Source organism: Coptis chinensis, chromosome 9 (assembly GCF_015680905.1).
Source record: "Coptis chinensis isolate HL-2020 chromosome 9, ASM1568090v1, whole genome shotgun sequence".
In the NCBI taxonomy this organism is placed as follows: Eukaryota; Viridiplantae; Streptophyta; class Magnoliopsida; order Ranunculales; family Ranunculaceae; genus Coptis; species Coptis chinensis.
The window spans coordinates 58,694,951-58,717,988 of NC_141464.1; the positions used below are offsets into that span (position 1 = coordinate 58,694,951).

The 23,038-nt window shown below is 35.1% G+C and overlaps 1 protein-coding gene and 2 long non-coding RNA genes across 12 annotated transcripts; 2 read left to right on the forward strand and 1 right to left on the reverse strand.

Annotated features, from left to right (window-relative positions):
• Window positions 1-2,666: 2,666 nt before the first annotated feature.
• LOC147476986 (uncharacterized) lies at window positions 2,667-3,972 on the reverse strand. Its single transcript, XR_015207211.1, has 3 exons — window positions 3,670-3,972; window positions 3,314-3,492; window positions 2,667-2,890 (listed from the first exon to the last, which is right to left on the reverse strand). It is a non-coding gene; the product is annotated as an uncharacterized LOC147476986 (long non-coding RNA).
• A 2,994-nt stretch (window positions 3,973-6,966) lies between these two features.
• LOC147476987 (uncharacterized) lies at window positions 6,967-8,972 on the forward strand. Of its 2 annotated transcripts, XR_015208942.1 has the most exons (5): window positions 6,967-7,102; window positions 7,285-7,559; window positions 7,641-7,859; window positions 7,955-8,804; window positions 8,907-8,972. It is a non-coding gene; the product is annotated as an uncharacterized LOC147476987 (long non-coding RNA). The 2 variants fall into 2 exon arrangements; XR_015208941.1 differs by having other exon boundaries at window positions 7,641-8,804.
• Window positions 8,973-10,429: 1,457 nt separating this feature from the next.
• LOC147476988 (uncharacterized) lies at window positions 10,430-21,090 on the forward strand. Of its 9 annotated transcripts, none has more exons than XR_015209489.1 (7): window positions 10,430-10,477; window positions 10,593-10,726; window positions 17,086-17,161; window positions 18,417-18,523; window positions 19,256-19,292; window positions 19,446-19,517; window positions 20,761-21,090. XR_015209489.1 is itself a non-coding variant. In XM_086584886.1 (6 exons), the coding sequence occupies exons 2-6, from the start codon at window positions 10,594-10,596 to the stop codon at window positions 19,459-19,461; spliced, it is 369 nt and encodes a 122-aa protein (XP_086441012.1). In that variant the 5' UTR covers window positions 10,430-10,477; window position 10,593; the 3' UTR covers window positions 19,462-19,898. The 9 variants fall into 9 exon arrangements, 1 of the variants encoding a protein (XP_086441012.1); XR_015209487.1 differs by having other exon boundaries at window positions 20,768-21,090; XR_015209488.1 differs by having other exon boundaries at window positions 20,774-21,090.
• Window positions 21,091-23,038: the final 1,948 nt, after the last annotated feature.

The following is a 23,038-nucleotide window of genomic DNA, read 5'->3' on the forward strand; positions in this document are numbered from 1 at the left end:
AAACTTATCTAAATTAGATAGATATCGAAATTAGATATTTCACTTTGATTAGAAGTTTTATTCATTAATACTTATACGCGCGACCAAATCTTAAACTTTGTCTGGGATTTATACATTCTAAGAATCGAACTTCTTATTTAGTTTTGCTCATTCTGAACTTTTACAATTAGATTGGTGTGCTACGTTGTTTATGAGAACCGAGGATATAAGGGTAGGGGTGGGTAAGTTTAAAACTATGAAAGCGGTAAACATGAAAATTAACTAAGCTTAACTAATTAACTAATGATTAATTATACAAAATACGTATAAGCTTGGAAAGTGTTCGTCAAAGAAAGATTGGAACTTCAACCCCCAAGTTGGGTTGAGATCTTGTGAACGTGATGTTACACTACTACCGCATCATCCAACGGTCCAAGTAAGTTGACTCCCCAACTCTTGGTGGTCAAAGATTGGAACTTCAACCTCCAAGTTGGGTTGAGATGCGCGAGCGTGATGTTACACTACTCGCCTCGCACATCCAACCGGTCCAAGTAGGTTAACTCCCCAACTCTTGGTCGTCAAAGATTGGAACTTCAACCTCCAAATTGGGTTAAGATGCGCGAGCATGATGTTACACTACTCGCCTCGCACATCCAACCGGTCCAAGTAGGTTGACTCCCCAACTCTTGGTCGTGAAAAATTGGAACTTCAACCTCCAAGTTGGGTTGAGATGCGCGAGTGTTATGTTACACTACTCGCCTCGCACATCCAACCGGTCCAAGTAGGTTGAATCCCCAACTCTTGGTCGTCAAAAATTGGAACTTCAACCTCCAAGTTGGGTTGAGATGCGCGAGCGTGATGTTACACTACTCGCCTCGCACATCCAACCTGTCCAAGTAGGTTGAATCCCCAACTCTTGGTAAGTAAACCAAAAGACTAAACTTCCAAAACTTAAACTTTGTCTGGGCTTTATACATTCTAAGAATCGAACTTCTTATTTAGTTTTCCTCATTCTGAACTTCTACAATTAGATTGGTGTCCTACGTTGTTTATGAGAACCGAGAATATGAGGATAGGGGTGGGTGAGCTTAAAACTATGAAAGCGGTAAACATGAAAATTAACTACGCTTAGCTAATTAACTAATGATTAATTATACAAAATATGTATAAGCTTGGAAAGTGTTCGTCAAAGAAAGATTGGAACTTCAACCCCCAAGTTGGGTTGAGATGCGCGACCAAAAGACTAAATTTCCAAAACTTAAACTTTCTCTGAGCTTTATACATTCTAAGAATCGAACTTCTTATTTAGAGTTCCAACCCCCAAGTTGGGTTGAGATGCGCGAGCGTGATGTTACACTAATCGCCACGCACATCCAACCGGTCCAAGTAGGTTGAATCCCTAACTCTTGGTAGTCAAAGATTGGAACTTCAACCTCCAAGTTGGGTTGAGATGCGCAAGCGTGATGTTACACTACTCGCCTCGCACATCCAACCGGTCCAAGTAGGTTGACTCCCCAACTCTTGGTAAGTAAACCAAAAGACTAAACTTCCAAAACTTAAACTTTGTCTGAGCTTTAACTAATGATTAATTATACAAAATACGTATAAACTTTGAAAGTGTTCGTTGATTCAACCCCCAAGTTGGGTTGAGACGCGCGACCAAATCTTAAACTTTGTCTGGGATTTACACATTCTAAGAATCGAACTTCTTATTTAGTTTTGCTCATTCTGAACTTCTACAATTAGATTGGTGTGCTACGTTGTTTATGAGAACCGAGGATATGAGGGTAGGGGTGGGTAAGTTTAAAACTATGAAAGCGGTAAACATGAAAATTAACTAAGCTTAACTAATTAACTAATTATTAATTATACAAAATACGTATAAGCTTGGAAAGTGTTCGTCAAAGAAAGATTGGAACTTCAACCCCCAAGTTGGGTTGAGATGCGCGAGCGTGATGTTACACTACTCGCCTCGCACATCCAACCGGTCCAAGTAAGTTGACTCCCCAACTCTTGGTGGTCAAAGATTGGAACTTCAACCTCCAAGTTGGGTTGAGATCTTGTGGCGTGATGTTACACTACCGCCCTCGCACATCCAACCGGTCCAAGTAGGTTGACTCCCCAACTCTTGGTCGTCAAAGATTGGAACTTCAACCTCCAAGTTGGGCTGAGATGCTTGGCGTGATGTTACACTACGCCTCGCACATCCAACCGGTCCAAATAGGTTGACTCCCAAACTCTTGGTCGCCAAAAATTGGAACTTCAATCTCAAGTTGGGTTGAGATCTTGTGGCGTGATGTTACACTACTCACCTCGCAGACATCCAACCGGGTCCAAGTAGGTTGAATCCCCAACTCTTGGTAAGTAAACCAAAAGACTAAACTTCCAAAACTTAAACTTTGTGCGGGCTTAATCACTTATTTTTCTAAAAGAACCGTCAATTATCCGGTGAATTAGTGAATTAGTAGAAAGATACCATGTCAATTAGACAATTAGTAAAATCGTCTTAGAAATAAAAGTATTAACATTTGAACTAATGAATCCCGGTGAACAAAAAGCATTTGCCATAGAAAGATACCATGTCAATTAGACAATTAGTAAAATCGTCTTAGAAATAAAAGTATTAACACTTGAACTAATGATTTCATACTAACTCGAGATAAAATCAAACAAGTAAAACCCCAAATGACAAAACAAACAAAGAACGATTCAATAAAAGCAATACAACATTAATCTAGAGATTAGAATCATGTTTTTTTTTAATCATTAATAGAACATTTGAAAATAAGAAGATGGCACAAACTATATAGGAATCTATATTGTCTAAAGTATTAAACCACTAAAGAAAAAAAAAATTCTTGTACCTTGATCGATATTGATTTCATCTCAATGGGTGAGGATGAAGAATCTTCTGTAATATCAAAGAACACGTGGAATTAATGTACTTGGAGATAACAGAAAAGATAAAACCAAATACACTATATTTCATTTTAAAATGGTAACTTATAATTAAAAAATAGCATCGAAATCCCGAGGAGATCAAAGGAACTTCAGCAAGAAAGGATTGAGTCCGAGGAGATTGTTTTCTAAATAATTTTCTTGGTGTTGTGAGAATGAGAGAAGGGAAGCTTTTGGGTTCTGAGTGAAATGAAATCAACATGCGATAGAAGCTTTATTGTTTCATGGAGGTGATTGCTTTGCCAAAAAAATTTGGTGTTTTGAAAAGCTAAAATTTGGAGAAGAAAGTACGAAAATTTGACAATTGTTATCAAATGAACTAAAATGGATTAAAACAAAAAGTGAAAACTAAAAACCAAATGAAGAACCAACATACCTCAGCTTCTAGTGATGTTCCAAAATCCCCCTTGGTGCCACATAAATCAGCAAAAAGAGTAGCCCACTTGACTGCCTTCCTCAGTCTACCAATAAGGTGCCTTGGCATGCATTTGGCCCATCTGGCAACTGTCTTTTCTCCGTGGCATGACTCCAAGCCCTCTCTGAAGATGGATATACCTATTTCAAAACTTAAAAGATTAAGTACATCAAGATCAAGCATTGTGACAAAGAAAGAACATGACCACTGAAGAACCATGACTTTAAACAGAATGACAGCTTTCCATAATACTATTGCAATTAAAATGGATTAAAACAAAAAATGAAAACTAAAAACCAAATGAAGAACCAACATACCTCAGCTTCTAGTGATGTTCCAGAATCCCCCTTGGTGCCACATAAATCAGCAAAAAGAGTAGCCCACTTTACTGCCTTCCTCAGTCTACCAATAAGGTGCCTTGGCGTGCATTTGGCCCATCTGGCAACTGTCTTTTCTCCATGGCATGACTCCAAGCCCTCTCTGCAGATGGATATACCTATTTCAAAACTTAAAAGATTAAGTACATCAAGATCAAGCATTGTGACAAAGAAAGCACATGACCACTAAAGAACCATGACTTTAAACAGAATGACAGCTTTCCATAATACTATTGCAATTTTGTGTTGAACTATCTAGGCTTTCCACTTCAAAAAAACAAAGATGAACATGGAATAAAACAACCCATTATCTGAAGATGGATTTCACTGGGAAAAAAATGAAAAATGAAAAATGATAGTCACTTACTAAGGAGGCCACAATGTATAAAGACTATTTTTTATAAATTTTTTCCCCTATGAAAAGTCACTTCTTGAAATTAGGAAATAAACGTATTCGAAAGATAAAATAGTAAACCTGAAGAGAAACTGACGATTGAGATTAGTAACTTCAATAGTATCCATATCAATAACATGAAGATTAGTAAAGCCAGATAAAGCCAAATCCTTTAAAAGCTCACAACCCAATCCACCAGCACCAACTACTAAAACCTTTGTGTATTCCCCACCTTAAACCCAACTCTAATTGGTACAAACCACACTGGTGCATAAACCCTTGAACAGGACGACATATGACGATTCGGGCTTCTGGCGATTTGTGGGAGGAAGATACGGAACATAGGGTTCCACACGTCTCAGATTAACAGTTTGGTTCGTCTGGGTAGAGAATCTCAAGAGTTGTTTTCAATTTTAGTCGTTTTTTTTTTTTTTTTGGGAACAGTCGTGGGTTTTTGAGGTGGGGTTTCCATTTTAAGTAGGAGAAAAAACAAACTTACAAATCAATGGTGGTGCAACTCTTGACACTTTGGGATGAGGTTGATTGAGATCACAACCAAAAAGTTCTCCATAGTTGTCCACAAAGTAGAATTGATAGCCATAGTAAATAACGTCATTAATAAGTGTGTATGTTGAGTCTACGTTTGTCCAAACTTTGTCGCCAGGCTTGAAGAACGCTATGCGATTAAACCCACCGTACCATGGATTGCCATTATAGCATAATTGGGATTAGATGTTGGGTTTGCAGAGACAACTGCTTTTTGCAGATATTCGCATCCCCGAATTCCATGGTTTTCGTCATGGAATTCGAAAGCGCGTTGTTAAAGGGGGAAGCTGGATCTAGCAATTGACACAAATGGGTTCAAGAGGCGAACCTTGAAGCTGGATCTAGCAATCGACACAAATGGGTTCAAGAGGCGAACCTTGTAATTCTCCAAAACAGTTACCAGCCATCCATAACTAAAACCCTGACATAACCTGTTGTGCGGCACTGGTACTTGGAAATCTAAGACTCTTTTCCTGGAGAGATCCTTCATCATCAATGAGAGTTCCTTCTTCGTCTCATTGAGAGCTCTTCAATTTTTTTTTTCAACCGATCATTCAAAACCAAAGAAAACCCTTTATAATTGGATCATCAAGCCCTCCAAGGAAAGTGGAGAAATGATAGAAAAGTAGGGGTGCATTTTTTTGTGAAGAATAGAGGAATTTGTTTTGTTGGGGTTTAGTGTTTTGTTCTCGGCGAAAGTTTTATTCGTATTTATGAGTAGAGGAATTTATTGGGAGACATCTATCGCAGTTTTTTTCTCCACTTTACTTTTTAAGTGGTTCGGCCAGTTTTTTCTCCACTTTTTTCTGAATCCATCCTGATTTCTCGTGAGTAAAAAGGGTACTTAAAATTAGCCTACGTGGACACCCTCAGAGAGCAGGAAAAGGGACTGCTATTATATATATATAAAGATGTATGAAATCACTAGATACCGATAAGTGGGTGCGGTCTAGAGGACTTTCATAGGATTAGTGTTGATAGAGTGGACCGCTGAGGACGTCCACCTTGGAAGCAGTGTGGAACGTAAGGATCCCATACAAACATTATGAAGACTACGTAGATGACCAGGCCAGAACCAATAGCATGTTTTGTGGGGTGACGGAGGGAGGGATGGAGGAGTTTGAACATTTACACCAAACCACGGTGTTACAAAGAGTATCAACTTGTAGAAATGGGAATTCCCTTTTATTAATTAATTAATTTAGTTATTTATTTTTAATTTATTTATAAATTTATATCTTCTTTTTAATTTTTTTTTCTATTTTTACAGTGCCACATACAGCTGTCATGTGTAACGGGTAAAGCATGTAAAATACAAGCAAGGGAGAGGCACCATTTCACATATCTGAATTTAAAAAAAAATAAAATAAAATAAAATTGTCACAAATAGATTTATTAAAGACGGCATATGATCTTGCACACAACACATATAAAGTGTGTATTTAAAAGGAGGCCAATAAGATAATAACAAATAAATAGAACATTAGAAGACACAATATATTACTTTAAAATACTAGCCATGCAGCCCGACCTGTGGTCGGGCCTGCTATTTTGTAGAACTATTATGTGGGTCTATTATTCAATTTGTATTTAATTTTAACGGGCTGGTATTTTTTTTATGTTGGGCTTTAGGCATTTGTCCAAATTTATTTGTATATTATTATGGTTATTACCAAGTGTTACGATTATCGCCACTTGTTTTGCATCTGTAATAGAAGATAGCACGTGTACACATTTTGGACAAATGTTTTTGACGATGTTTTGAATAAAAAACCTTCAGTTTTCTTATCCCCCATTTTTTATCTCTTTATTAGCAAGATGATGAAACTGCTGCTATGATGATCTATGATTCGTCGGAAATATGTGTAGATCATTGATTATGGTTCATGTTCTATAAGACCAACACAATATTTCAGGTACTCGGAAGAAAGTATTGAAGCGAACTCACACCCTTGTTTAGAGCTTGATGCCGAAGATGAATATGAATTTTTGCTAGAAAATAACGTAGAGGTCAGAGAGGAAAATTTTGATTTTCTCCATGTTATGCTTTCTCATGAAGCTGATAAAAAGGAAGTGGGTGTTATTTGCTTTCGGTTGAGGAATGTTGGGAAGAGCAAGATGAGAAAGGTGGTGCCTTTATGCTACATGAGCCACCACAAAGAAGTGCAGATCATTGTGATTGTCGCGGCAATTTCTATGATGAGGTAACTTTCTTTTTTCGCTTTTTTTTTTTTTGCCTATTCCATCATGGGGTTTAATCTTCTCATGGTTGCAGACTTTTATAATTATTGTGGAGTGTGAAGGTAATGCGACAACAAAGAAAGAGGGGAAAGGTGATGAATTTGTAGAGAAGAATATGATGGAGAACATAGAAGGCAAAGATGCTAGAAAGGCAGAGGATGAGTCTTCAGGAACTTCGCATCACTCATAGAAGTACATGCTTTAACTTATTTAGGCTTCACCTATTACGATTTTTTTTTTATATGCTGCCATCTATCATCTTTACAATCTGTGATCAAATAAATTTCGCCTTTGACTAAATTAATTACTGATGTAGAGAGTTAGTGTTAGAACTTAATGAGTTGCAACTTATTTGTGTTTTATTTTATTGATAGATGAAGAAGGAAACATTGCATCTTCTTTGAGAATGCTTTTCGCAGTCGAGGAGGCAGAGGTGCGTGGTATAATGTTAGAATGACCTGCAAAGAATGATGTAGAAAATGATATAATGGATGAAAGCAATAGTCAATTTGCCGAGTTATTATTAGCTGGTCACTTGGGAAGTTTTGTCAAGGGTCGATCAGTTCCAAAGGAAGTTCTTCCATGATAAATTAATTTAGTCCGTGATGCTATATCGAGGTCTTGAGATAAGGAGCGGAGGGAAAAAAAGGTTAGTCTTTTTTGTCCTTTAGTTTAACTGTGAGGTATAAGTTTCTGTTGTCAAAGTTTAACTTGGCTTGTTCCATTGCAGGGAGGACCAGTACTTATACCTGGATTCTGCCTTCCTAAATGTCTTCAGCCATTACTTCTTGGGTATATACTAATTATGTGGAACTTGGACCTGGTTCTGAAGGGGGATCAGCTACTATTTTGGCTTTTGGAAGCCTATTTACTTCGCCGTACAAAGGTTCCGAGCTTTATATTGATATCCATGATGCTCCAAGAGACCACATAATAAATTATGCGTTTGGTAAGCTTGTTGCACTTACATTTGTTCCTGAGATTATAAGTTCCGGGAAAAAGTTTGGCATTGAGAAAATAAAGGATCCTTTCCTCTGTACGCAGCTTAGATTGCTAGATGGATAGTTCAAGAACCACTGGAAGTCTACTTTTTTTGGGTTGGAACAAAAATTGGAGTCTTTACGGAAAGATGGCAATCTCCCTATTCACATTTTTGTGATGACCGATCTTTCTGAAGCTAATTGGACTGATAGTTACTTGGGGAAGTTGTTGAAGGAGGATACATACAAATTGCATATCTTGCAAGAGGGGGATGAGCTGGCGGTACAGATTGCAAAGAAGATTGCAAATGTAGAATATGGATTGAGATCTGGTTCTCTCGTTAGGAATCTGGACGCTAATAAGAACAAAAAATGTCGTGTAGATATTTTACCCGATATACTTTTGTACTTGGAAGAAGCCATTTGCAGTTGTGGGAAATGGGGTTTTGTCGGGACTGCTGGGTCGACCATAGCATAAAGTATAGAGCGATTGAGGAAAAATGGTGTTTGCTTGAATGAAGGTTAGCCTAATCTGCAACACTGATTTTGGGACCGTACGTTTAACTGCGTTACTTCCTAAAGTGAATTCAAATTCGAAGTTTACACAAAGGGCTCATCTGTTTTAGGTGTCCTCTGAATATTTCAAGTCGGGAAGCCTTAGTAGTGAAGAATTGGAGGTGGGTCTGCTCAAAGTCCTGATTGACCAAGTGCCCTGTAAGTTTGGTCCTGAACCTTATTTGACTTCTGCAAGTGGATGATCTGTACTTGTATCTACTCAATCGATTGAGTCATTCCCAAGATTCTTCGCATCCTTCCCTGCGAGGGCTTCTTTCAACGCATATGGGATTCCATAGCGTGATCAAGGTCGTCCATAGCCTATAGGTTCTCTATTTTTTGGTCTAGGCTCATTCCTGGTATGCCCACTATATTCCAATTACTCAAGTCAGTACTACTTCATTTCTTTGTTAATTGAATGTATTTTCAACTTTGCTTGTTTGCAATATCCTTTCTTGTAGATGGGCATGGAGCTGTCAACCCCAAAGGCTTGAATTATTACAACAATCTCATTCATCAACTTGTCACTTTTTGCTCGAATATCATTGTTTCCCTTTGTATCGGATAAAGAGTCCACAACTATGAAAGTATTAGTGAAATAACAATGATAGGCTTTCATTCATGCCATTTGTGTATGAAAACTTCTCTTCTTTCCTGATTGATCCTCTGAGGAATTGAACCTCATGTTACTCTCAACCATTTCGATATTCCACAGGCCCCCAAGATGAATGAATATGAAGGTTACTTGAGCCCAAAGTTCATGTAATTATTCCATCACTTGCACAAGAATGACGATTGTCGGTTCAAGGGGTAGTCTAAATGTCTTCTCCTTTATTGTTGGTTCTATTGCAGTGAGGATTTCACTGCATATGCTGATGTATGTTTCAAAGAATTTGGAGACAGAGTAAACACTTGGATGACTTTCAATGAACCGAACATATGGACAATCGGTGGAAATAGTGTCGAGATGATGCCACCGGGGCGGTGCTCTTACCCATTTGGTGTTAATTGTACAAAAGGAGACTCAACGACGTAACCGTACATTGGTGCTCACATTATCTTCTTCGTGATACAGCAGCGAAGGTGCATTTATACGTAACAACGCACCGGGTTTTACTTCTCTCCCCTTCATCCTCTTGTACATCCTTGGACCATGAGAATTACTAAGAATAGTGATTTTGGTGACTCTACTATTGTAGTAAGAAAGTTGGCATTAACAAATTATGCTTCATTTGTAGGAAAAGCAAAGAGGCCAGATAGGAATAACACTTCTAGGATTTTGGTTTGAGCCTATGACTAATTCACCACGTGACATTTGCCAGAAAAAGAACACTTGATTTTCTCGTTGGTTGATAAGGGAGATATGAATGAACATAAGCAGTTGAGATTAGTCCTTATTATTATTTTCATCTCTCCCTCAATATTAAACCAATCTCCTTACAGTTTGTAAGCAATGATAACCTTATATCTTCTTAATCATTTTACTGTGTTTTGGAACCGCTTGTATATGGGAGATACCCTGCTGTTATGAGGAAGATTATTGGATCTCGGTTGCCATATTTTAAAGAAAAATGAATAGGAGCAGATAAAGGGATCCTTTGATTTCATCGGTTTAAATCATTATTGTGGATTTTACGTTCGGGGACGTTCCTAAATCCTTGGATAAGTATGGCAGGGATTACTTTAGAGACATGTCGCTAAATCAGCATGTAAGTGAATCTATCGGTTACCATTTATTAAAAAGAAAAAGAATATCAATGCCGATGCTTTTGGAGCAAAAAAAAAATCAAGTGCATTGAAGTACATTGTCTCATCATAGTCATATAGGAACTTGATTTGGTGATTGTCACGAAACTACGTGTTAAATCATGTCCACTTTATCAATCTTTGGCATTCATGCTTATGATGCGATTCTGAGATGGGCTTGACTAAGGCTAATGAAGGTTGGGCTCGACATGAAACCCGATGGAATGATTGTAGGATGGGGGACTCTGAAACTACAACAATCCTGCCACTTTTATCCATGAGAATGGTACATTAGTACACTTTTCCCTTCACAATTTTTAAACCTCGAAATTTTGAGCTTCATCAACCATTACTTCAGTCTTAATCTTAGTTCCCATGTGATTCACCTTACAACAAAGCAGGATGAATGTGGATGACTCGTCTAGTACTGCTTCACGCAATGACACTGAAAGAATTGAATACTTAAAGATATACATCGAAAATTTGCTTCTATCAGTAAGGTATTTTTCATCATTCTCTATGATTAAATTCTCAGGTTAGTCTGCTACACTACTAATTTTTCTTATTTCTCTAATTGTTACTCTTTTTTTCTGATTCTTCTATTCTATATATTTTTTACTCATTTTTTAATGTAATTAGCAACTAACTAAACCACCAATTGAAGTTCCTATATTCGAAGATACACATACTGATATTGGTTTAAAATATAAACTATCTTCAATATTAAAATTGACGAACTATATCTGCCTTCAATCAAACGTAAATGGTATAATAGAATTGAGTAACTTAACCAAAGTACATTAAATGATAAAATGCTTGAAATGATATGAATCAAAAACAATATAATGAAAAAGAAATTGGTGCAAAACTTAGTATTCAAGCACAATCCAGAATAAAAAAAAAAAAAAATAGAAAATCTAACAATCAAATATACTAATCCATTGTTTCTGGACTTCCTAATTAATGCAGCTACTGAGTATCACTCCTCAAGCTCATCTTTCTGAAACAATTAAATCAGAAAATAAATTATTTAACTGTAAATGGATTATAGCACTATAATGAAATAAATTCAATCATGTAGTTTGTTTACCTTAAATTTCAAGCTTTTGCAAGCTTTTTTTTATTTTGGTGTTTCTTCTGGAAGTTCTGTTTTAATGGTCTTTTTAGTCTTCCATTCCTAAATGTTGCACACAATATTGTTAATTTTTTTGGGTAATTTTAATGAAAGTTAGAAATTTACTTTTCTAATGAATGAATTTACCTTTTTTATTGAATTTGTTGGTGTGAATTGATCTGAATTTGATTCCTGCATTAATAGATGTGAAACCCAAAAAATTTAAAAAGTGGTATAATAATTGTTTTGTGGAAGATATGGTAGTTAAGTTGAATAATACCTTTTCCGTGAGATCTATAATTTGTGATGGTGTCATAGTAGTTTTCTCAGGGGTTGATAGCTCCAAAGATGTTTTGCTTGATTCTGATTTCTGTTAAATAAATAAAAAAAATGAAACAACATATAATAATAAAGTAGCATGTATCAGATAATATTAAACAAATATTATAAATAGGTTTACATACTTCTTCTTCTTGATCAATGCTTTCAGGAACGACATATAAAATAGTGAATGCTTTTGTGCTATAGTTGTTGTTGTTGTTTGATTCCTTTATACGGAAAACAAACTCCTTCCCGACAGGACTTTGCAATATTTGATTCACCATATCTTTGTTATCCTTTACAAAGTAAAATTAAAAGATAATTTTTCTTTGAAATTGACTTCAGTATAATTGGTTGAATGAGAAATACAATACCTCTTCTCCAATTTTGTAGAGTTAATTTTCTGAATATTTGAGCATTATTTTTGCTATATTTCCAAATGCAACTGCATTGACAAATGTTGATTTGTCTGAAATCACAATGTTGACCTTGTACCTGTTGTGTGAATGTATTAAATTAATGTATATGTATAAGAAAAAAAAACAATTTAAATGATACCTTTTGAGAATTTCTGGAAATTTTTTGCATCTTTTGCACCAAAATTTATTGTTGATTTGATCGAGTCCACTGACACAATTTTTGCACGCTTTGTAGTACCACAGTGATTTGACGTTGTCATTATAGACTCTTGAAACCATTGCTTTGCACATGTATGATTTCTCCTGTTGACAAATAAAATTAATTCATTTATATTGTTTTCTAATTTCATTTTTTAAGTAAAATAGGTAGTTCTTACCTTTACAGTGTTATCCAAATCCATTATTTCTGCCAAGGTTTGAAACTCATCTTCTTTTTTTATTTGGATTGAATTTATATTTCCTTCCTGCACTTCTGCTGCTTCCGTCTTGATTTCCGGGACTCTGCATGTTAAATGATTAAAATAAGGTGTAAACGTTGTTGTCTATCTATACATTAAAAAAAAAAAAAAAAAAAAAAAAAAAACTTAAATAAATCTTACCTTTCTATAATGGATTCCACTTCTGGAATTTCAAGATTTGTATATATCTTGGTAGCTTAATGTTGATTTGGAGATAATAACCTGGCCAGGTTTAAATATTAGCTAGTATTGTAACTTATTTTGATAAACAAAACCAAAATTATTTATATGTATAAAGAAGTAATTACTCTTAAATTTTTTAACAAAAGTGGACGTCACTATCAAGACATATATTTTGTCTGGTGAACGGTCAAAATCATGTGGAATTTGATCCATAGTATGGCCCCACAAAGTAATTTTTATTGTTCTATATCTGCATTTAACACAGAAAAATTCATTTAACACAAAAAAATGAGTCAACGGGTATTAAAGTTTTTCATATAGCAGATTTAATTAAAAAATATTCATACCTCTCATCTGCAAGTATAATGTCACGCCTTTGTCTTGTAATACCGCCTCTGATAATTGACGTTTCTTTTGGTTTGACATTAAGTAGCATTCCGACAACAGCTGCAATATAACAAAATAAGTTATTGTTTGTTTTGTTATTTTAACCTAAAAATCACATTTATTTTCACAGTTTGGAAGTATACCTGTGAGTACCATGTTGTCTTCTCTTAAATGAATGTCTTCGAAAGGTGTGAATAAGAACATGTTCCTTGGTATTTGAACACCTTGCTTGTTGGTTTCCTTGATTATTGTTTTATCATTGAACTCAAGTTTGAAGTCATGATTTGCAGTACGAAAACCTTTGTCACTTTTAATAACTGTGAAATTTTCCAAAACTATTACCGTGTCTTCTTCAAGATGGTTATTGAATGTTTTTGTTAAGTGTAACGGATACATGGCTTGGATTTCATGTCCCTGTGATATTAAATGGTAATTAGCATTATTAATTTTCTTTTAATAAAGACTGTGTTTGAATCACATGAAGAAAGTAAATGGCTTACTTGTTCATCTATCAATAGAATATCTTTACTTTTGATAGCAAGATTTGATGCATAAAGATCGTCCCACTTACGTACGACTCTGACTTGTAGCTTCCATGGAGTATCTGAATCTGTGCTGTTGATGTTGCTTATTGCATGATATTTGTTAGTCATGTTGTTAAGCTGCAAAAAAATATGTGACGAAAAGAAATATAATTCTTAAATTTGTTTTATATGAAAAGGTGAATTAAAAAATAAGTAAAAGTTGCAAAATTTTACCTTGATAGTAGTAAAGGTCGATGGAGCCTATGTTTTTACAATCATATAGATATTTATAACTTTAACATGAGTAGAATTTGACTTTTAGGTGAATTCTTTTTATGGGAGTCCTTGTTTGTCAAAATTCTTGTTAAGATAGAAATTAAGAGTTTTTGATAGACCTTTAAGTATACTTAATATATCCGGAACTTAAGTTTTGTTTACAGTTTGTAGGTTATGAAACTTCTTTTTCTAGAGTCTTTGTTTGATGAAATTCTGCCTATATTAGTATATTTTGTTTTGCCGAACTAAAGTTTTGTTTAGGTAATTTCTTGTTTTTTGGAGTCCTTGTTTGGTGAAATTCCGCATGTATTAGTTTTTTTTTTTTTTTTTTGATCTATTATGGATCTAATGTAGTATTTGCCTATTTGGTTTAAAATTACTATCCATGTGGAAAAAGCCCAAGACATGCCGAACTTTAAATATGGCTGTTATTGACTCGTAATTGAATTTGATTAGTGAACAAAAATATTAAGTTATTAATTTCTCTATGTTTGGACATTGTACTTTGGATTACTTCAGTCTTGTTAGGACATAATTTTTCATAAAATTATACACTTCTTTTACTTGATGGAAATGTGATTTCTTTGTTTCTCAGTCTAATGTTTCATATCGAATGAGACATGTTAGTTTTAGGCATGTTAATTTGACTTGTGAGGTTTAATATCAAATGAAATAAAGAGCAAGCATTTTCGTGTTAGACAACAATTCGTTGAACTTGAACAAATATACCTATAACAAATCATTCTAAATACTAACTGATATGTACAATTGAATATATATTGCCACATCTTCGACCTCCGAAGTTCAAATAATCCAATCAAACATTACATACTAAACATTACCTCGAATTTGGCCAACTGGTACCTACCTACTATGGATTCTACAGGGTAGTTAAGGATCATATTGTCAATATAGAGCTACTGAAACAAAGTATGACACAGACCACACATGCCATAAACAATTGGAAGTATTCATCATAATATCCTTTAATTTCAAGTCAAATAAATTTAAGATATAGCGAGTTCCACTCCAGCAATACAACCCAAACAATAGCAAAAAAGAATGACTCTGTCCATTTGAACATGTAGAGCTCCGCATAATCTCCATCCTCATCAAAAGACTTGGAGGTGACAGTGAAATTAGTGTGAATCCCGGCAAGAACTTTGAGCAGCCCTTGAAAGACAGCAAAGAGATGGGCTGAAACACCTCCTATAACCCAAAACTGTTAATTTATTCACCACTCATCAATCCCTACACCGCTCCATCTCATCTCCAAAATACCGATTGGCAAAGATAGACAAAAAATAGGGATAGAAACCAAATGCTAGCAATGTTACTGATCTGCAAAGAGGAAAAATCATCAGATATTAAGATCATGTACCACTCAAGTCAAAGCGGTCGAACAGCTCGTATAGCTTAAAACCAATAGTCAACAATTGGGACTGTCTTCAAAATTTTAGGTTTTTTTTTCATTTCAAGTCCTACAAAATCATGGAGGTAGACATCCAACTTTTTATAAATTGTTGTCGAACAAAAATCTTTAAAAAATTTGAATTTAGCTGGAAATGAATACCAGTTCCTACACTTAGCAAGGACTGATGCTAGTATAGGCATGGCAGGCATGAGTGTATGACCCTCAAGACACAAACGTATCATACCAAGACACTTTCTCTTCTCATTACAAAATGTGATTATGTGATCATGATTAATAACTAATCATGTAATCATACTACAAATGATACTTTTTATTATATACCGAAGAAGTGTTTAATATAATTTTCAAGCAAAAACAGTTTTCTGTAGTTAAACTAATTTCAAGGGTACTCTCGAGCCTACCTAACATCATTTGGGTTTGTTTAATGGCTAAAGCGCTTCACATACTGCACCAAAAACCTACATGAAAAGATTAGAGCATTTAATTACATACACAGATGCAAAAAACAGTTGATTACATGTATGTAGTACCAAAATTATTTGGGCTATTGGATCATTTGGCTTTGACAATCAAAGTTTGCATTTGTTTGATTATTGTAATTGTTTACAAACAATAAAAAAATAATAATATAACTTTTTGATTTTTTTTATTCTTACCTTTTGACGAAGCTTCATTGTGGCAAATTGTTGAATACTTCATAATAGACAATATTTTTTGTATGCTGCTTCAAATTATCTTTTCTGTCCTTGATTAGAATTTTCAGACCATCACGTGAAGTTACACGTGATACCGCAACATATAGTTGCCCATGGGAGAAAACAGTGTTTCTAAGATAAACTCCAACATTCTTCAGCGTCTGTCCTTGGCATTTGTTTATCGTCATTGAATAGCAAAAAGTTTTATGGGTAATTGTCTTCGCTTCAAGATGAAAGGCCACTTTGTGTTTTCAGACAAAAAGTCTATCCGATGGATAGTGAGTCTGTCTCCTTTATTGCTTCCAGTAATAATTTCAGCTTCCAAAGCAAATTTTGACAAATCAGTCACTATAAGTCTCGTACCATTGCAAAGACCTTTGCTCTGGTTTATGTTTCTAAGAAGCATTATAGGTGCTCCTCGTTTTAGCTGAACCAAATGATTAGCCATTCCTGGGAGCTGGAGAGTGTTGAGGAATGCTGTAGGATACAAAATATCTTGATTTGCAGCCTTATTATCCGAAAGCGGACTTAATGTGTCTGCACTTGAGTAACTAACCAATTCTCCTGGAACTAAAGATAGAACATGAGAGTTTATTTCATCTGTTGATTCATTTGTAGGTGTTAGAATGCACCTATCTCTGAGATACTCGGCATCATCATATTTTTGTAAAAGATCTGTGTACACCGTCTTCACAATGTTTTCTATCCCATCACCTTCTGATTGAATAAGAATGTCTTCTGGGATTTTAATCCAAGTAGGCTCTTCTCCCTCACACAGTGATCTTCTTGGAATTGTACCTTCACCAATAGATAATATCCATTTGTTGAAATCTACATCTGATTGTCCAGATTCTCGTTATGCAACCGCGATGTTAAGCATCAAACGAAACACCTCTAGGTAGCGCCATAAGTAGGATCTGTTTATGGATGCGAGTAAAACAATTGCTTCTCTTGAACCCTTTTCGATGGCGGTAATATTTGTCTAAAATCACCACCAAAAAGAATAGTTTTTCCTCCAAATGGTTTGTCCTTGAGCTTTATATCACTTTCTGACATGATATCTCTAAAACTGTTGTCAACAGCCTCGAAGTCTGTCTTTTTACTCATAGGTGCTTCGTCCCAAATAATTAAATCAGTTGCTACAATCAGATCCGCCAAGTGAGTTCCTTTTCTAATGTTGCAAGTTTTAGACTTATCTTTCTCTATTGGAATTTTGAATCTTGAGTGAGCTGTACGACCACCTGCATGAGCACCACATACGTAGCAAATATTAAAAAAATGTAGTAATGATAATAATAACAATATTAACATTTATAATAAAGACAATAATATATTTTTTTAAACACCTGGTAAAAGAAGCGATGATATGCCTGATGATGCAACTGTAAGCACTATTTTTCTCTGTGATCGTAACCTTGCAATGATCGTATTCCATAGATATGTTTTCCCCGTACCTCCACTTCCATATACAAAGTATAACTTCCCTTTACCACTTTCAACAGCAGCAATGACAGCGTCAAACACCTGTTTTTGTTCAACATTCAATCCAATGTGCAATTCTTCATATTCTGCAATGAGTGCTTCAAAATCATAGTTCAATTCCTCCCGTAGTAACCTGTTATCTAGTGGATCTGGTTTTGGAATATCAAACTGGAAATCAGCAAGTGTTCGGCCATTTTCTTTCATATCATTTTCAAGTTCAAGAAGTGTACATTTTTTTAGTTCTTCATTGGCTAATTGTAGTTGACTGTTTCCAACTTTTAATCGTTTCATAGCCAATATGTCATCCGAAAGCATCTCCCAATGCTGATCCCACAATCCAACTGTGTCAGATACTTGACAAAACAGTAAAATCGTAAGAAATAACTGGCGCAATGATCTACTGTTAGACCATTTTCCTGCTTCTTTAATTGTCAAGTGCCATTCACTGTCACCTTGTAGCAATCCACGCGCACGACAAGCTGATTTGAAGTCTGCATAAGTTTTACCATGCACAATCCTTATTTCTTCAAAACTCTGTGGACCTTTTACTATATTGAGAAGCATACGCAAGTAAAACCTTTCACCTTGTGTTGGTTGTGCATAATATATCCTACCAATCTTGATGCCATTATGAGCTCTTTCTGTCCAGATCTGAAAAAAAAATATGACAATGTTAAAGATTACTTTAATTTTTGTTTTTGATCTATCAAAATTATAATTCATACCTTAGTGTCTTTGTGCCACACAAATTCTAATGGGAAGTCAACATAAGTTAACTGTCGAGCTTTTTCACTTTTCTGATTAGTAAGCATCCATTCTGTGAACATTGTTCTCTTAGCCTTATCACTTTGTACAACCTGAAATGTATTAGAATTATCACGAAATACAACATTTTGTTGATTCTCAAGATGATAATTCATTCTCTCAACAGATGGATCTCGAAACTGAATGTCAAAATCAAAGATTCTCCAGCTTGCTTCGGATGCAGAGATATATCGAAAGTTCATATAACGTTTGATTTCATCCACTTCCTGAATGGTACGTTTTCTTGTATTTTTGTCGTACTTATAATTCTCCTCAATAATGCCTGTAGCTCGATCTGGACCTTTGGTAATATACTTGAATAAGTATTTAATCATCCGTGTACGATTGCAATGCTCAACATTAATGTGACACTGAAATTCCTTGCTGAGTTTAGGATTGTAAGGAACAACCCATCTATTGTCAATCTCAACTGGGTTATAACGACCAACCATTGCAGTGCGCTTGTTGTTTCTTCTTCTGTATACAACAAAACCATTTTCGTCAAATTTAGTCTCCTTTGCGAAAAATCTTTAGGGAAATGTCTAGAACATCCGTTCTCTTTCATGCAAGGAGAACCCTTTTTCTTTTTACCACACGGACCATGAATCATTGTACTGACTATAGTTTCGTAAAGTATTGGATCTGTATCTTTGTCAGGTAATTCTGCTGAAATAAGCCTGTCTATGTCGGATCCAGTTTTAGGTTTGTCTTCGGATGCAAAAATAGCAAAATGTGAGCATGTGGCAAACCTCTTTTCTGAAATTCAATATCGCATACAACAACTAAAAATAATAATAATTAGATATTAGTAAAATATTTGTGGAATTAATAATATCATTGCATGTTGTTTCCAATTCTTCTTTACTTAGATTTATACATGTAAAATAAAAAGGTAATTTTAAATAGTATGTACCTGCAATGACTCTACCAAAATGATTCCCATAACGGAGTCTTTTCATTATGCAGTCCAACTTTATTTTGAAAGCCCGACATCCAACATCTGGTACGTCTTTTGATTTTAATCCAAGGTCATACTTTAAAAAACTATTTATTTCTTCCCAATGTGGATTGCAAGTTACAGTTATGAAAAGATCAGGGGGCCCTGCCCATCTACATATCGCAATAGCATCTTGATAAGTCTGCACCATATATCTAGGTCCTCCTGTAAATGATGATGGAAGGATCAAACGCTTTCCAATCGATGATGCCGAGGAATCTCCTGTAAAAGGTAAATATTTCCCGAGTTTATCATATTTAAATTTTCTATTATATAGATACTAAAGATAAATGTTATCTGAAATATGATATTTATAATACCTGCAACAACTGCATCTATTAAATGGTTGTACAGATCAAATCTAATGGTAGCTTGATTTGAAAGATACCATTGTAACCTAGAATGTTGAATGCATGTATAACCATCAATAATGTAAGTTAGACGAAGACGACCACCTATCCACAATGTTGAACTTTCTCTAATTCTTCTTTGCAAACGGAAAGCATAAAATTGTCTCATGGTAACAGTATACCTCTTTTGACTATTTTGCACATTGTTTATATCAACTCCTCTTAGCAAAATCCCAACTCTATAACCATCTTCTCCACGTGGGAATAATATATATAGGGTATTGCATTGCCATAAATTTAGGATATAACTCATTTATTCTCTGTAGAGCACCTCCTTGAGTCTCAACAATTATGTCCCTGTGATCAGTAATTTCTAAATCATCTCCTACTATCAAAGCTGCAACTTCAGATGAAGTTGGCAAATTGTATAACCTTCCATCAGTGATGCGATTATTAATGAGTCTTAAACGAACAGGAAGGACATCATCTTCTTGAAACCTGTCTCTTGCCGATCTAAACCACTCAACAATCACATTGTTTTCATTAAACATCTTTATCAATTGGTCAACAATTAATGGATCCGCAGTTCCTTCTTCTTTAAGAACAGCATTCATTCTATTTTGACGCTCATGTTCAGTATCATAGATATACAATTGAGCAAAATGAGGGGGCTGATTTTCTAAAGGAAGAAGCGAACCAATTTTATGATGATTCTGACCACTAATTCTGTATGTGTAAGGACCACCACCATTATTTAAAGTCTTGTCTATTTTACCACCTGTAGAAGTAAACTGAAACATACAATTGTACACTCGCATATTCTCTCTGAAAGTGATAGATTTAGATCCTCCTTGCAAGTCCATAAGTTTTGTTAACAAAGGAGGTGCAGACCCTAATAAAGGTAGCTGGACTTTTCCATTTTGACAACAAATTGAAAAGGTAGGTATACCTTTATTTCCTTTGTTGTTTCTTTCTTCTTCCCAAACTATTGCTCCACAATATGAACATTCTTTATTTGGGGATCCAAAGTAATTAGTACCTATAAAAATAAATGTTTGTCAGTATATTGTCATTCCATAAAGAATAAACTTGATTGAAATGGGTACCTTTACTATCAATATAAGAATTTAGTCGCAGGTCAATATTATGACGATATCTTCGCAATTGATTCTCTCTACGTTTGTCGGATGAATTTTTTGATGCGGAGATCCTTTCACGACGCATTGAATCAGTATTTGGTGGAACATTCAGAGGTACTACAAAAAAATCAATTACATTTATAAATTTTATTATTCTAAAAGCAAATATATAAAAACGTTATAATTCTAACCTCTATTTTTTTTTGTTATATTTCTTGTGGGCCAATATACTATATCTTCTTAATCGTGCCAATTTAGCATCAGATGACTTGTTTGCCTCCATTTAGATGAAGCAAATGCCTGGATAAAAAAACAAACACGTGGTAAAAAAATACTCATCTTAGTTCAAACACATAAGTAAATACTGGATATGTGGTTTTTCTATAAAAAATATGAACTCCTGATGATTGCTTCTTTTGGAAGAGGTAAAATAGGGGGTTAGGTAACTTATGATCTACTAAGATTATATATTACACACTCTGTCAAATTTATTGATGGTGTTCTTATTTGGATATTTATGATGATGTGAAATTTGAAGTGCTTAAGAAAAACTTTGCCTTCCTCCTTTGAATGTGATCCCACTCTTTCTGAAAATGCTAAACCTAAAGGCATAATTCGGCAACGTAAAAGGAAAATAACTACAACGTAAGTTCTCCTCTATTTATATACTCTTTGTATATGTACTTGGCAGTTGGTAATTTTTATTTCTTGGGTTCTCAGTTATACTTGAAATGTATTAACAGGGATGTACTTGGCAGTTGTAAAATTTTTGTATTTAATAAATAGCAATGCAGTTATATGTGTGGCTACCCCTGTACCCCTTAGCAAGACACTTAGAAACCTCTCAAACACACAACCTCAAAGAACCCAATTGTTTTTCTCCTTTGAATGTGATCCCACTCTTTCTGAAAATGCTAAACCTGAAGGCATAATTCGGCAACGCAAAAGGAAAAAAACTGCAACGTAAGTTCTCCTCTATTTATGTACTCTTTGTATATGTACTTGGCAGTTGATAATTTTTATTTCTTGGGTTCTCAGTTATACTTGAAATGTATTAACAGGGATGTACTTGGCAGTTGTAAAATTTTTGTATTTAATAAATAGCAATGCAGTTATATGTGTGGCTACCCCTGTACCCCTTAGCAAGACACTTAGAAACCTCTCAAACACACAACCTCAAAGAACCCAATGTAGGCACCCTTCCATCATTAGGATAATAATATGGTTTCATCCTTCTAATAAAGGAATCCTGACAAATTTGTTGCTTTTATATGGTACAATGGGGTTACTTTCAAAATTATATGAGCATTGTGGTATAATAGGTTTTGAAATACCAAGGCCGACGGCAGGTTTACTTATTCACTTATTCTTGTTTTCGCTTATAAGGATCTTTCCAGGACCGCATGTTGTCTATCATTTTTTTTTCTCCTTTTCAAATCCCTAATCCTGGATTAGATTGGAGCTACTTAATCAACATACTGTATTAATAATAGCAATGCAGTTATGTGTGGCTACCCCTATACCCCTTAGGTAGCAGAATATCATGTTTAAAAGGAGCAGCCAATGGAGATTCAATGCCAACTTGTCGACCTCAACGGCACTAATGTAGATGCTGGATCACATTCTGTGGTGGCTGAAATCAAGATCAAAGGTGTTGAAGATAAGCAGAGCTCTGTTGCCACTGGATCCCAACACGTGACCACTCAACTGATTGCTGAACTTAGCAAGATGTGGGAAGAAAATCATGTCGTGTCAGACTCGGATATTCCAAGGAAAGATGATACTGATGGGCCTAGGGTTTATTTAATAAACCTTAACTGGAGATGATTGCTTCTTTTAAGCCTCTGGATTGATATGTGGAGACTCATTGTGGGGTATGCCAACAGCTATACTCTCTTTGGTTGGTGTTAAGTGCTGACAATTGTCTTCTGATAGTTTCTGTTTGTAGTTAAGGTGGCTAGTCTTTAGTTATATGAGTCCTAGCTTTCAGTTTAGCTGGTTGTAGCTTTCAGTTTAGCTGGTTGTAATTTTTTTTTGTTCAAAGAAATTAAGATGGTTGCATTCTTGCATACTGTTGTTATTTAATGAACCTTAACTGGAGATGCTAAAGTCTATACAATCTTAGAAACCTATACAACTATGTAAGAGTGTTTTGTTGTTGTTGATGCTAAAGCCATGTAAATACTGGGATTGCATATAATAGATGCATATAATAGAACTCTTAATTTTGTGATATGTATAACAAATTACACTTAAAAAAATG